At 50.8% G+C, this 15,979-nt stretch overlaps 1 protein-coding gene across 2 annotated transcripts in view; it reads left to right on the plus strand.

Moving 5' to 3' along the window:
- The window catches only part of SAMD4A (sterile alpha motif domain containing 4A), a 133,386-nt gene continuing 117,407 nt past the window's right edge, over positions 1–15,979 (plus strand). The window contains exons 1-2 of one of the 2 annotated variants that reach the window (XM_079993493.1): positions 1–152; positions 2,097–2,888. In XM_079993493.1, the coding sequence (XP_079849619.1) occupies positions 2,693–2,888 (196 nt within the window). In that variant the 5' untranslated portion in view covers positions 1–152; positions 2,097–2,692. The remainder of the gene's footprint in view (positions 153–2,096; positions 2,889–15,979) is intronic. The other variant, XM_079993492.1, reaches the window with a different exon arrangement.

Genomic DNA, 15,979 nt, shown 5'->3' on the forward strand with positions numbered 1-15,979 from the left:
CGGAGCCGGGGAGGGTGGGCTGGGGGGCGCTGCCGGGGGCGCTGCGCGGGCTGCACGCCATGGCCCAGCCCGGGCACCGCCAGGCGCCGCCGACGCCACCAGCAGCGGCGCCCCCTCCCGTCCAGCGGGAGCCAAGAGCGGACGGCAGCCAGGTGGGTATCCCGGGCAGGGCTGGGACGGGGCGCCCGTGCCGCGAGGGGCGCGGGCGGCGTCGGAGGGTGTCCTGAGAGTGTAGCCCAGTGGCGTAGCGTGGGTTGTCAGCACCCGGGGCAAGGCAAGTAATTTGCGCCCCCTAACCCGTGGATTGGCGCCCCCTAACCCCCAGATGTTGCGCCCCCCTGCACCCCCCACGCTACGCCACTGGTGTAGCCCGACGTCTTCCCTGGAGTCCCTTTGGAGAGGGTCTCCTGAAGTGTGGGAGACTTTTTTTTTGGGGGGGTCCAAGCCCTGACTCGCGACCCCTCCGAGGGCGCGGGGGTCGTGGGGACTAGTGGAGGGGGACTCCACTTCTTGTGGGATTCAAGGGTGCCAACTCCATTTTTTTGGGGGGGGGGGGACACCATTTCAGTGCCATTGCCCATCAACTTGGGGGCCCTCAAATGTTTTATTGGGGCCCCCTAAAGGCCCTCAGCCCCCTAGGAGCTGGCTCCTATGCTGGGATCCCTATCTCAGGTCCCCAGGCGCCCCCCACCCAAGCAACCGCCCGACCGCAGAGGGGCGGGTGGGCGCAGCCCGTCGCGCCGCTGCGGTTTCTCCGGCGGGGTTGGGGGGTCGGAGCCCAACACCGGACAGAAAACCCTTCTCCCCCCTCCCTTTGCCCCCCTTTCTAATCCCGAGTTCAGTTCAGGAATCCCACCTGCCTTTGGGAAACTTTTTCTCCCCTTTCCCAGCACCCACAAACGGTGCTTGGATAATTAAAGGCTTCTCTCCCCCCCCCCCCAGTCTAAAATAAAAGTGGGCTGTTTCGTTTCTTGTGAACGCTTCCGCGAGAGAGAGAGAGAGAGCTTGGGCAGGCGGACCCCCCCCCACCCGAATATTCCCGTGCGCGCCTTAGTTTGTGCGAAGTGAGAGTTGCGCTTGTGCACGCACACGCAGGGTGGCCCCCTGTGGGCTCGAACAGCTGATCGGAGAAGGAAGGGGGGCGGCACGGCGACTGGAGCCTGCTTTTTTTCGAATTTTATTTTAGCAGCCTGGAATGGGATCCAGGCAGAGCGCCGCCTCCTCTGTTGAACTGTGTGCGCCTGTGGTCTTGGGAAAGGGGAGGGGGGCGCACACTGACTGGTAGAGTTTATTTTTGTCTCCTGCCTGCCTGCTGGAGCTGCCGGTGGGGCCTAAATCCAGGAGTGGGGAGGGTCTGGCTGGCTAGCCGGCTGCTTAGGAGATGCTCGGATCCTGTCGAGAGAGCTGCAGTGGTTCTTCCACTGCTTCCTGCTCCAGGAGAGAGGATAGCAGAGGACCAGGGCTTGGGGCTGGTTTGCACCAGCTCTGTGTAGCCGCAGTGTTAAAGTGTGTGTGCTTTCCTCTCTGCCCCCCCCCCCACTTTCCCCTCTTCTGTCCTCCCTGCCATGAGTGATGGGATTGCAGTCCCTTGCTCCTCTTCCCCCTCTGGCCCAATCCAGGTAACATTCCTACCTTGGGAGAATCTGCTCATGGGCTGTAGAAGCAACAGGGGGAGCTCCCTACTTTCTCCTCCTCCTCCTCCTCCGCACTGTGTGGGAGGGAGGTTCCTTCTAAACCTCTGGAGGATGCAAAACCCACACCTGCCGCTGTGTGTGGGCTGCATATTTAGTGTCTGCTGTCTCTCCCTTTCTCCCCGCACCCTCAATTGCCTGACCTGTAATTTTTTTTTTGGAGGGGAAGGATTTTTTAAAAACCTTGCAAAACATCACACTGCCGCTTCCCCTCGTAAAATGAAGAAGGAGCGAGCTCCCCCTCCCTCCTGCTTATCGCAGATCCCAAATTTTCCCTCTGTCATATTAGGAAGTGAGCCGAGCGTTCTGTCATGCTGAATCATAGCACTGCCTTGCAAAGTGTGTCATCGTTACCATCACAGCAAAATTCTTCTTTCTCTCCCTCCCTCCCTCTCTCTCCAACAGTTGTGAATGCTTCTCCTTCTCCTCCTCCTCTTTCTTTTTTCTTTTTTTACCCCTCCTCGGCAAGGAATGCTGCGGCTGTGGATGGTCCAGAAAGCTTTCCCGTGGAAGGAGCCAGGAGCCAGCGACGACTGGGCTAAAATAACCAGACTGGGAAAGGGAGAGTGACGGGTGGCGGCTGCACGACGCAGGGACCTGCATGATCTCCACACATTGCTGTGCCTTGTTGAGAAGTAGAGCTATAGAAGTCCCCTTGGCTTTCTGCGCTGCATGTCGTCGTCTTGGGAAGAATTAAGAGGCAGCCACCGGCATCTTGGCCTGGAAAGAGAGTGAGCGAGAGAAAGAGGGAGCCTGGGAGCACGAGGAAAGCAAATGCATGTCAAGATCCGTCCGCAAACATCTGTCTTATTTCTGCAATAACAACACCATCGTAAAGTAGACTTCGGTGGGGGTGGGGGGCGGAGAAGAAGAAGAAAAGACTCCTAAGGAGGGTTTTCTTCCTGCAGTTTTTCCGTCCCTGTATATGCACACATTTCCCCCTTCCTCTTAGCATTGCACGCACACAAGCGCATTCGCACACACACACAAACACGCCAACCATGATGTTTCGAGATCAGGTCGGAGTGTTGGCAGGCTGGTTCAAGGGCTGGAATGAGTGCGAGCAAACTGTTGCATTGCTCTCCTTGCTGAAGAGGGTGAGCCGGAGTCAAGCCCGTTTCCTGCAGCTCTGCCTTGAGCATTCCCTGGCGGACTGCACCGAACTCCACATCCTTGAGAACGAGGCCAACAATCCTGGTAAGATCCTTCTCTCTCTCTCTCTCTCTCTCTCTCTGTCCCTCCCTCCCTCTCCGCCCTCCCCTTCACCGCTTGGTGCATCCAATCCGTTTTGAATGCCACATTGTTCTCTTGAGTGACGGCTATAACGGGCTGGTGCACAACGCTTGCACTTGGAGGGAGTTGTGGGGGGCACCCCGTAGAAATCACCCTGGTTCCGCACAAGGCGTGGCAGCAAAAACTTAAGCGCTGCTGGGATTTTCTCGTCCCCCCCCCCTTTCCTCTCCTGTCTTTTGCTGCAAGCAGAAAAAGCTTTGGTGTAACTCCGGTAGCATGAATGATTGATACTCCTCCTCCCTCCCTTGCACAGAACTTCCTGTCACATAAGTAACTCAGGTCACGTAGAGTCTGGATTTCCTAGGCTCCTTTTGGGCAATGTTGCTGCTTCGCATGAAGAAGCAGAAGCAGCCGAGGGTGGCCTTGTGGCAGGTTGCTAGATAATTCTCCCACCCACCCACCCACTTCCAATTTGGGAGGATCCGGGAGCCAGTGAGAGAAATCTTAATTCCATGTGTGTTTGTGTATGTGTGTGTGTGTTAATGGCAATTGCTGTTTTCATATATGCAGTATTCCTAATATAGGTCAATTTTAGCAGTTCGTGCCGCTTCGCGAGAAATCTTTACTGGAAACGTTTCAGCGAGGAAATATGTCATTTCATTGGAAAGTGCTGTCTTTTGCCTCATAAAATTAGATGCATGGTTAAATGGGCAGGCTTGGTTTTAATTTTGGGACAGTGGTACCCCGGGTTAAGAACTTAATCCGTTCTGGAGGTCCGTTCTTAACCTGATACTGTTCTTAACCCGAGGTACCACTTTAGCTAATGGGGCCTCCCTCTGCTGCACGATTTCTGTTCTCATCCTGAAGCAAAGTTCTTAACCCGAGGTACTATTTCTGGGTTAGCGGAGTCTGTAACCTGAAGTGTATGTAACCTGAAGCATCTGTAACCCAAGGTACCACTGTATTCTCCCTTGGGTGCTGCATAGTAGCAACTCTCTCGGTGTCAGTAGTAAACTGGCAGTGGCATGAAGGAAATGAGTGCAAAGATTTGCTCATTGCTTGGGTTAGAGCAAGATAAATTCCAGACATCTGGTCTGCCAGGTGCCAGAGAGTTTGCTGCTGGCAGATAGAGACTTTTTTGCATGTTTGTTTCTCGTTGCATGGGGCTGATCTTTGAAGATCAACATGCTTCTGGTGGAAAAAAAGATAGTTAAGAAATGCTCAGTGTTTGTTACAATTTCGGATGTTGCGAGGCTAGCTTTTGAGAGGGCATCAGATTACACTGTAGCAACAAAATTGTTGTAGTTTAGTCATTTAGTCGTGTCCGACTCTTCGTGACCCCCTGGACCAGAGCACGCCAGGCACTCCTGTCTTCCACTGCCTCCCGCAGTTTGGTCAAACTCATGCTGGTAGCTTCGAGAACACTGTCCAACCATCTCGTCCTCTGTCGTCCCCTTCTTCTTGTGCCCTCCATCTTTCCCAGCATCAGTGTCTTTTCCAGGGAGTCTTCTCTTCTCGTGAGGTGGCCAAAGTCTTGGAGCTTCAGCTTCAGGATCTGTCCTTCCAGTGAGCACTCAGGGCTGATTTCCTTAAGAATGGAGAGGTTGGATCTTCTTGCCGTCCATGGGACTCTCAAGAGTCTCCTTCAGCTCCATAATTCAAAAGCATCAATTCTTCGGCGATCAGCCTTCTTTATGGTCCAGCTCTCACTTCCATACATCACTACTGGGAAAACCGTAGCTTTAACTATACAGACCTTTGTTGGCAAGGTGATGTCTCTGCTTTTTAAGATGCTGTCTAGGTTTGTCATTGCTTTTCTCCCAAGAAGCAGGTGTCTTTTAATTTTGTGATTGCTGTCACCATCTGCAGTGATCATGGAACCCAAGAAAGTAAAGATGGTGATGATGATTTATTCATTTTATATACCGCCCTTTATCAAAAGATCTCAGGGCGGTGTAGAACGTTAGAAACGCATTACAACACATCAGTGATAAAAACGTAGTAGAAAGCATTCTGACAGACAGCTGAATACAGTGGTACCTTGGTTCTCAAACTTAATCTGTTCTGGAAGTCCATTCCCAAACCAAAGCGTTCCAAAACCAAGCCGTGCTTTCCCATAGAAAGTAATGCAAAACGGATTAATCCGTTCCAGACTTTTAAAAACAACCCCTAAAACAGCAATTTAACATGAATTTTACTATCTAAAGAGACCATTGATCCATAAAATGAAAGAAGTAAACAATGTACTACTGTCACACAATTAATCAATCAGTAGCTGAACTGGGTTCCACACAGTCACAAAAACAAAACAAAAAGAGCCACAAAAACAGAAACGCAAAATAAATAGCAAATGCAGACAGACCTCAGCATAACACTCAAAACGGAAGTGTGGCACTCAAAATGGAGCACGTTTGGCTTCTGAAAAAAGTTGGCAAACTGGAACACTTACTTCCAGGTTTGCAGTGTTTGGCTTGCATGTTGTTTGAGTACCAAGGCATTTGAGAACCAAGGTACCACTGTAGTAAAATCATCATCATAATAACAGTGTGCTTCAAATGCTGAATCTTCCATGAACTCATCAGATGCCCTTAGACAAGCCAGACTCAGCCTAGTGGCCTACCTTACTGGGTTGTTGTAATGTATGGAGATAGCGTATGCAAGGTGCTTTGAACACTGGAAAGCATTCTATATAAATGCTCAGTGGTATTAGCCACCAGAAAAGGACACGTCTTTGGACCAGCAGCTGCTGGTTTTAAGAATGTCTCATAGTAGCCCTTTAAAAAAAATGCAGCCGAACATGGTGCGTAACAGCTGCTCATGAGTAGTCACGTCACAGGAATGCAAAAGGCAAAGGAGTCTCTTGAGTGGGGAGAAGGGCTTGTGGGCTTGTGCTCTCTGCTTTGACGCTGCGCTGGTTTTGCAAATGCAAGCCCAGGTCCACTTACTGTTCTGTTTGTTTGTTTGCTTGTTTGTTTATAGGCATTTATAACCCGCCCTTCACATTGCAATCTCAGGACAGGTTGCATATAGCTCCATCCAGTTAAGCCATGGGTAGGCAAACTAAGGCTCGGGGGCAGGATGCGGCCCAATTGCCTTCTCAATCCGGCCCACGGATAGTCCGGGAATCCGTGTGTTTTTACATGAGTAGAATAAGTGCTTTTATTTAAAATGCATCTCTGGGTTATTTGTGGGGCCTGCCTGCCTGGTGTTTTTACATGAGCAGAATGAGTGCTTTTATTTAAAATGCATCTCTGGGTTATTTGTGGGGCATAGGAATTTGTTCATTCCCCCCCCCCAAAAAAAATATATAGTCCGGCCCCCCACATGGTCTGAGGGGCAAGTGGACCGGCCCACAGCTGAAAAAGGCTGCTGACCCCTGAGTTAAGCTATGCAAGATCTCCCACCCTCAAAGGTCTATGCAAAAAGATGTGTTTTGAATTGACGTCAAAATGAGCCCGGGTGCACCTCGGAGGGGACGGCATCCCACCTTGTGGGGGCGCCCCTTCCAATATTCATTCTGGCTTCTCTAGGGACCCCTTGTTGTGCATGCTTGGTCTTGGTTTTGGAGCCGTATCACTGAATTGTAAAGTTTGAAAAGACCCTGAGGACTCTCTAAATCCAAACCCTGCAATGCAGGAATATGTAGGTGTCCCATATAGGGATCAAACCCGCAACCTTGGTGTTATCACCCCCGTCCTCTTGACCAACTGAGCTATCCACACAGTTGATTTAACTCCTCTCCCAGATCTAAGGAGTCATGGCTAGCAGTCAGTTGGAAGCAAATGGTGAAAATGAGTGACAAGCTGTCTTGTTGGAGATGCTTTTGTACATGTCACTTGCTAAGTTTTCCTTCTAATATTAGAAGCGTGTAGCTGTTGGGGAAAGGTGCTCTCTGCTTCTGCTCAGAGGCTCTTTGTTCATTGATCTGTACTTAAGGTTGAACTCTATCCAACTTTGGAGTTTGTGTGTGTGTTCATCTTCAGATTCTTTTGTTGCAAATAAAATGTGTCTTGAGGGGTAGGGGAAGAAATGCTTTGATTTTAGTTGCCTTGAACATAGATCATAAAACTGACCAATATATAAGTGATTTTCTATTCCTTTTTTAAATTCTGCAGTTACAGTCAGAAGCTGTTGTGTGTTTCAATTTTTAAAAAGGGAAAAAACACTCGCAATATAAGAGCCAGATGATTAAAAACGACCGAACTTTGTGTATTTGATCCTTGCTTTCAAATTCCTGACCTGCGAGGTAAGGACATTCTATGTATGCTCAGAGGTTAGTGCAGAAGTAAGAGCCGCTGTGCTACATTAAACTGGGAAGTGTCCAGTTTGCAAGACATCTGCACCACGAACTTGCTAGGTCGGCTCTCAGTGGCATGCAGCTCACATCCTGACATGGGGGAGGTGACACTACCTTACTGTACATGGTGATGTCTGAAGCTGCTTGCAGAAGTGGAAAACAGCTCAAAGGAGGACTGAGCATGCTCAGAGACGGCAGAATGCCGAATATTTGTTTAGCGAAGTGCGGGGGATGGAAAACCAGGGGAGGATTGGAGTGGTGGTGGAATAGAGTGTCCCAGAGGAAGGGCTGGCTGGTGCCAAGGCCACTGAATAGAAGCACTGTATACAGTACAACATGGGACGCAGGTGGCGCTGTGGGTTAAACCACAGAGCCTAGGACTTGCCGATCAGAAGCTCGGCGGTTCGAATCCCTGTGACGAGGTGAGCTCCCATTGCTCTGTCCCTGCTCCTGCCAACCTAGCAGTTCGAAAGCACATCAAAGTGCAAGTAGATAAATAGGTACCACTCCAGTGGGAAGGTAAACGGTGTTTCCGTGCGCTGCTCTGGTTCGCCAGAAGCGGCTTAGCCATGCTGGCCACATGACCCGGAAGCTGTACGCCGGCTCCCTCGGCCAATAAAGCGAGATGAGTGCCGCAACCCCAGAGTCGGTCACGACTGGACCTAATGGTCAGGGGTCCCTTTACCTATATACAGTACAACAACATTTTACTGCAGGGCCCACCTGGGCAGGGAAGTGTCAGGATTTGAGCCTGGCTGGCAGCTCTCCTCCCTGACATAATCCTAAGTGTGTGGCTGTTTATTTGCACTGGAGGCAAAGGCTCTCTGCATATACTCAGAGGCACTCTTCATCCTATCGCAGGATTGTGCCTGCCTTTTCAGGCACAGCCCTGATACAAATGGATGCTCCGTCAAAGACCATTGCAGTTTCTATCAGCTCTGGGAGTTGCTGCGTGAGGCTGATGGGAGTTGTAGTCCGAAACATCTGGAGGACGCCTGGTTGGCGGTTGCACCCGCTGCCTGTTCCTGTTTGGAGATTTCTTGCAGGTATTGCGTGGAGCAAACTTAGCTCTGCTTCTAGGTTCCCTCCTGAATGCTGCGAGGTGAGGGGCGCAATCTACAGTGGTGCCCCGCAAGACGAATGCCTCGCAAGACGAAAAACCCGCTAGACGAAAGGGTTTTCCGTTTTGGAGGTGCTTCGCAAAACGAATTTCCTATGTGCTTGCTTCGCAAGACGAAAATGTCTTGCGAGTTCCTGCGGGTTTTTTTTCCTCCCCCCCCCCTTTTCTAAGCTGCTAAGCCGCTTATCCGCTAAAAGCTGCTAAACCGCTAATAGCGCTAATCCGCTAAGCCGTCAATGGGCTTGCTTCGCAAGACGAAAAAACCGCTAGACGAAGAGACTCGCGGAACGGATTCTTTTCGTCTTGCGAGGCACCACTGTAATCTCGTTCCCGCCCTTGTTCAAACAGGTGACGCTCTTGGGATGTTTATTTATTTATTAAAGCCATCATCAATGCTGTGGCATTCTTAGAATATTTTAATGCGGTCAAATAATAGGCAGGCAGCTGACCGGCATGTCAACCCTGGCGTATGAATGAGATGTGTTTTGTTTCTTTGTGTTTCTGCTTAAAAACTCTCTGGAAGGAGGGTCTCCCCCCCCCCCCCACCTGGGACAATTCCTTGTCAATGGGAGGTTGCACGCTGTTTCGGCTTTTTTGCAGGAGGGAGGGGAACCCTCTTTTCCCAGCTCTTTTCCTACCTTTGCTGTTTGTTGAAGGAGAGGGAGCCGGACTGATGCTGGCTAAGGATGAAATATTTGCACCCTGCAGTTTGCACGTGGCTTTTCGGGGGGGGCTGGGGGGCGGAAATGCATGGGCCGGTCCCTGTTTTGGGGGAGGCCTCTGTCTTTCTGTCCTCCTTTCGCAGGAGGCCCAGCTGCATCAGGATCCTGAACAGAGCCCCCAGTGTTTACTCAGAGGGAAGAACTCGGCGTGTCCTTCCAGTTCGCGTTGGAACACGGAGCTTGCGAAGTTCCTTTGGCAGCTGTTCCCTCCTGCCCTCCAAGAGCAGCTTCTAGCCGGTTGGCTGCTCAGAGGCTGTGCTGAAGTTGGTGTCTCCGAAACTTATCTGGTGGGCCACCCCAGAGAAGCAGTTGGGGGGGGGGAGACTGGGTACATTTCCTTTTGGCGGGGGGGGGCATCTGTCTGTCTTGAGCAGGAGTCAGCAAACTTTTTCCGCAGGGGTCCAGTCCACTGTCCTTCAGATCTTGTGGCGGGGCAGAACTACCGTATTTTTTGCTCTATAAGACGCACTTTTTCCCTCCTAAAAATAAGGGGAAATGTTTGTGCGTCTTATGGAGCAAACGCAGGCTGCACATCTATCACAGAAGCCAGAACAGCAAGAGGGATTGCTGCTTTCACTGCGCAGCAATCCCTCTTGCTGTTCTGGCTTCTGAGATTCAGAATACTTTTTTTCTTGTTTTCCTCCTCCAAAAACTAGGTGCGTCTTGTGGTCTGGTGCATCTTATAGAGCGAAAAATACGGTATTTTTTGGGGAGGTGAAATTCACACCCCCCCCAGACTCTCCCTTCCCTTCTCCACAGCACCGAACAAGCCCTGGTGGCTGCTTACCTGTGCCTTGTGAGTGGCGGTGGAGGGACGATGAGTGGCACGAAAGGGCTGGCTCTGGAGAGGGGCTGCTTAAAATGGCTCTCAGCCAGCTCAGCCCTGCCCCCTTCCTCCCATAGGCAGGGCAGGGAGAAGCCAGGAGGAGGGAGGGGGGAGGAGCTGCTACGGTGTGTGTGAGAGGGGGGCAGGAAATGGCGCAGCCCAAACGATCAGAATCCCCACGCCGATCCACGCAGCGATTCCCGGACCGACCGCAGGCCGGATCCAGAAGGCAGTTGGGCTGGATCCGGCCCCCGGGCCTTAGTTTGCCAACCCATGGTCTTGAGAGACAATGAAGTCAAACCACTGCATCAAAGTGACTTCCTTGGGGCGCAAGCCTGGGCAGTGTTTCTGGATGTCCTGGGCTGCCCAGATGACAAGACCCCCCCCCCCTCTCGGTCTCGCTGACAGGGTCCAAAGGAAAGCAGAGCAAGACATTTGGCACCAGTTTGGCTGCAGGAGTTGCCGGAAGGAGGCGTACAAGGCGCCACCGAACTGCCTTAGGGACTCCGCTCCAGATCTGTGTAGCCTTTACTTCTCTCAAAGATGTCTCGCAAAGCAGTGGAGATTTAGGATTAGAGTTTTCCTTCTTCAAGATGGGCTCCCTTCCCAGGTTGTCAAGCATCAGGCAAGCCTCCTCCTGCCATGCCATGCCATGAATAATAATAATAATAATAATAATAATAATAATAATAATAATAATAATTTATATCCTGCCCTCTCCAGCCAAAGCCAGGCTCAGAGCGGCTAACAATCCAGTGAAGCACACTGGATGCACATTTAAAGCACATGGTCCCTCCCCCCCTCTCGCGTCACCGCCAAATAATCCTGAGAACTGTAGTTTGAGGATGCTGGGAATTGTAGCTTTCTGGGAGTAAACTACAGTTCCCAGGATTCCCTGGGAGAAGCCATGTGCTTTCAGTATGTGATAAAATTAATAAGGTGGTTGTGGCCATAGCTGTTTCACAAATAAAGCTGGCAGCTGTCTTTAACCACAGGTAAGAGTTTTGGCATGGGACGCAGGTGGCGCTGTGGGTTAAAGCCTCAGCGCCTAGGGCTTGCCGATCGAAAGGTCGGCGGTTCGAATCCCTGCGGTGGGGTGCGTTCCCGCTGCTCGGTCCCAGCGCCTGCCAACCTAGCAGTTCGAAAGCACCTCCGGGTGCAAGTAGATAAATAGGGACCGCTTACCAGCGGGAAGGTAAACGGCGTTTCCGTGTGCGGCTCTGGCTCTGGCCAGAGCAGCGATGTCACGCTGGCCATGTGACCCGGAAGTGTCTCCGGACAGCGCTGGCCCCTGGCCTCTTAAGTGAGATGGGCGCACAACCCCAGAGTCTGTCAAGACTGGCCCGTACGGGCAGGGGTACTTTTACCTTTACCTTTAAGAGTTTTGGCACATAGGACTCTTGGCTGTCTTCTCTTAGGCAAATCTCCCCATTTGGCTGAAGAATACCAACCCTGGCAACCATGAGATCGCTGGATGAAATAATGCTTTTAACGGTAACTGTTTTCAAAATGCTTTTTTTCTTAAAAAGAAAACAAAAGAGATTGTTTGCCATCTTGGCCGCCCTGGGCTCCTTCTCTCCAAAGGGTGGAATATATATCCTGTCAATCAATTGAACATCTGACCATTGCTGGCATGCCCTGGACGGTAGAGTCCCGGCTGAGGCTGTGACCCAGTTTGCACCTGCCTGAGAGTAGGTCCCATTTTGCTGAAGGAGACTTGCAGGTACACTCATACCTCTGAAGTCAGTCTGTTGGAATTCTGAAACGTTTGACTTCCAAAGCTCCTGCAGCCAATCAGAAGCCCCATCGGACATTTGGCTTCCAAAAGAACGTTCAAAAACCGGAACACTCACTTCCGGTTTTTGGTTGTTTGGGAGCCGGAACGTTCGACACCCAAGGTGTTCAGGAGCCGAGGTACGACTGTACAGTGGTACCTCTGGTTAAGAACTTAATCCGTTCTGGAGGTCTGTTCTTAGCCTGAAACTATTCTTAACCTGAAGCACCACTTTAGCTAATGGGGCCTCCTACTGTCGCCGCACGATTTCTGTTCTCATCCTGAAGCAAAGTTCTTAACCCGAGGTACTACTTCTGGGTTAGCGGCGCCTGTAACCTGAAGCGTCTGTAACCTGAAGCGTCTGTAACCTGAAGCGTCTGTAACCCGAGGTACCACTGTATAGCATTGCACTGCCTAGTAGACTGAACCAGTAATGAAGCTGGGTTCCCTAGGAAGATTGGACACACACAAACTTGGGCTTGCAAAAAGGCTGGCTTGCTCTGCGGGGAAAGCATTCTTCTTTTGTCTGTGTGTAGGTGCACAATGGGACGCGGGTGGCGCTGTGGGTAAAAGCCTCAGCGCCTAGGGCTTGCCGATCGAAAGGTCGGCGGTTCGAATCCCTGCGGCGGGGTGCGCTCCCGCTGCTCGGTCCCAGCGCCTGCCAACCTAGCAGTTCGAAAGCACCTCCAGGTGCAAGTAGATAAATAGGGACCACTTACTGGTGGGAAGGTAAAACGGCGTTTCCGTGTGCTGCGCTGGCTCGCCAGATGCAGCTTTGTCACGCTGGCCACGTGACCCGGAAGTGTCTCCGGACAGCGCTGGCCCCCGGCCTCTTGAGTGAGATGGGCGCACAACCCCAGAGTCTGTCAAGACTGGCCCCTACGGGCAGGGGTACCTTTACCTTTACCTTTTTAGGTGCACAATCTTCATTTTTATTTGTCTGTTCTGTCCCATATTGGGGATGGATTGCGCACTCTGAGCTTGGTTCCTGTGGCATTTTCTCCGACTATGACTGTGCAAGTGTGGGTAACCTTTCCAGGCCTCTTGATGGTTGTTGCACCACATCACCACCACTGGACCTGCTTGCTGGGGCTGATGGGAGTTGTAGTTCAGCAGCACCTGGAGGACCAACGATTCCTCACCTGCGGTGCAGTGTTGTGCGTCATTAACTCTTTCCTTGCTGAGCCTCGCTATGTCTGTCTGTGCATCCTCGTGCATGTGTATCGTGAATATCATACATCGCCAAACTTGGCCCTCCAGATGTTTTGGGACTATAATTCCCATCATCCCTAACCACTGGTCCTGTTAGCTAGGGATGATGGGAGTTGTAGTCCCAAAAAATCTGGAGGGCCAAGTTTGGGGATGCCTGGTGAATGCATATCTTTAAAAATCCACCAACAGGTTCATTTTGGGCTTTGGATCACAAGAGCTTCCGCTACATTTAATTGCTTGTCTTTTGAAGTGTGAGGCTGCAGTTTTCCTTGGTGAAGTTTCCTCTTCCCTGGTTTTGCTCTGAGTTACGCCCTCTGGGAGCTGACATGTCCTTCAGAAGAAAGCTGCCATCCAGCCAGGGTCCCTGGAGTGATGTATTCTGTCCCAGCTTGAACCTGTTGTTGGAAAATTAAGGACGCATGGAAGGAAGAACTTCTTTATGCAGTGCACAGATGGCAGTGATGACCAGCAAGCTAGCATGCTTACTTTATTATTATATTCATTCATATCCTGGCCTTTCCCCCAGACAGACAGCTTACAGATAAAATGTTGTTGTTCAGTCGTTTAGTCGTGTCCGACTCTTCGTGATCCCCTGGACCAGAGCACGCCAGGCCCTCCTGTCTTCCGCTGCCTCCCACAGTTTGGTCAAACTCATGCTGGTAGCTTCAAGAACACTGTCCCACCATCTCGTCCTCTGTCGTCCCCTTCTCCTTGTGCCCTCCATCTTTCCCAACATCAGGGCCCTTTCCAGGGAGTCTTCTCTTCTCATGAGGTGGCCAAAGTCTTGGAGCCTCAGCTTCAGGATCTGTCCTTCCAGTGAGCACTCAGGGCTGATTTCCCTAAGAATGGAGAGGTTGGATCTTCTTGCAGTCCATGGGACTCTCAAGAGTCTCTTCCAGCACCATAATTCAAAAACATCAATTCTTCAGCGATCAGCCTTCTTTATGGTCCAGCTTTTACTTCCATACATAACTACTGGGAAAACCATAGCTTTTACTATACGGACCTTTGTTGGCAAGGTGATGTCTCTACTTTTCAAGATGCTGTCTAGGTTTGTCATTGCTTACAGATAGAATAGGAACAGCTAAAAACATAGCGAATAAAAAACCTCAATAATTAAAAAGGAGTTAAACACTAGTTGGAACCTAGCTATGGGATGACTTTAAAAGCCATCAGTGGCAACTAGCAGTGTTCGAAATTAGCCGGGCGCATTTTGCACCTGGCTGTTTGCCACTTGTGACCAAGTGGAGATGCCTGATTCTTGGCGCCTGCTGTGTCCACCATCTGGAGTTGCATGCCTGGGGATCCTTGGATCTTGACAGTTTTTATGTACTACTACTAATAAAAATATTTTATACCCCGCCCTCCCCGGCTAGAGCCGGATTCAGGGCGGCTAACACCAATAAAATCACAGTAAAAACATAATAGGGGGGAAAGGGGGGGGACCAATTTAAAATACAGGTTAAAATGCAATTTAAAATGCAGCCTCATTTTAAAGTAGCTGATAAATCAAGACCATAAGGGGAGGGAAGCATAAGGGTCAGACCGAGTCCAAACCAAAGGCCAGGTGGAACAGCTCTGTCTTGCAGGCCCTGCGGAAAGATGTTAAGTCCCAGAGGGCCCTGGTCTCTTGTGACAGAGCGTTCCACCACATCGGGGCCAGTACTGAAAAGGCCCTGGCCCTAGTTGAGACCAATCTAACCACCTTGCGACTTGGAACCTCCAAAATGTTGTCATTTGTGGACCTTAAGGTCTTCCGTGGGGCATACCAGGAGAGGCGGTCCCATAGGTACATGGGTCCTAGCGACATGCCATGTGGAATTGTGCCTGAGATGTTTTCTCTGCGCAATCGGAGCGAATTTCAGGAACTGAAAGGTCACATTAAAAAAAAGATGACTTCTGATCCGCCTGGCCCAAAGATGGCAAGCAGGCATTCTGTTTTGGCCACTGTAACCCTGGTTTGAGGAGCCATTGGCGGCTGGCTTATATATCTGAGTTTCTAACCCTGGCTGCAAGCCCCAATGGCTAGAGCTATGCTATGCCTTCACAGCTGGAGGCAGCAATGCTTCTGAATGTTCTTTGCTGGAAACCACAGTGTGGAGAGGGCTCTTATTCTCAGGTTCTGTTTGTGGGTTGCTGGACCAGGTGGGCTGCTTTGGACTAGCTGGACCACTGGCTGGGACTTCTACTGTGTTTCCTGCCTCCCGGTTACAAACTCTGCCTTAATCCCACCCCCAAATTTGTTGCCGCCTTCCACAACCTCCCTCCCCGCCATCTTTCGTGGTCCTCCAGGGTGAATTTGACATTTGCTTCCCGCCAGGAATTGCACTGCGTCTTGCAATCAGCCTGAGTAACTGAAATAATAATTAGTCTGAATGCTTTGCTCTATTTTTAGGCCACGTTAGTCAGCGCTTTTGCTTCTCCCGAACTGCTCTTGCCAGCTGAAGTGTTTCTGTTCTGAAGGGGTGGCTTTTATCGCCCTGCACGGCAATCGGAGCAGCCCCCCCCCCCCCAATTCACATCTCACCTGGGCCACAACCTCACCTTGTAGCCTTTACCTGTTTTGATTCAGACACTGTAGTTCCTTAAGAACCGGCCCTGGGTGGCTGCTCCAGTCATCAGTTGCGGTTCTTTTACGGATGCATCAGGTTTTGTGACCCGAGGATGTGGGCAAGATCTCTGCAGAGGTGGGATCCTTCCCTGCGTGTGCGTCTTGGCCCGTCTGGCTCCTTAAATCGGGACAAAGGGATGGGGGTCTTGCAGAATACAACTGCTTCATTAAGGAAAGATGATTCAGCTCACAAAGGAGGCTGCCATGAGATTGCTCTTTGGGGAGCGGGTGTTTGGTGAGTTACATAAATGTTACGTGTTAGGAGGCAAGGTGTTTTGACTGCTTGTTGACAAGTTGACTCCATATCACGTTGGATGCATTTATTTTATTTATATACTTAGCAAAATTTGTACACCTCTTGAACCTAAGCTGTTTACGAGAACCCCGGATGAAAGTGATTGTGTAGATCAGCGATTCTGAAATCCATGCATCACTGGTTATTTGCCATTTTTGCTTTCATGTGGCTCACAGGTTGTCTGTGGATTTCAAGATG

Source organism: Podarcis cretensis (genome assembly GCF_951804945.1).
Source record: "Podarcis cretensis genome assembly, chromosome: 1".
Lineage (NCBI taxonomy): Eukaryota > Metazoa > Chordata > Lepidosauria > Squamata > Lacertidae > Podarcis > Podarcis cretensis.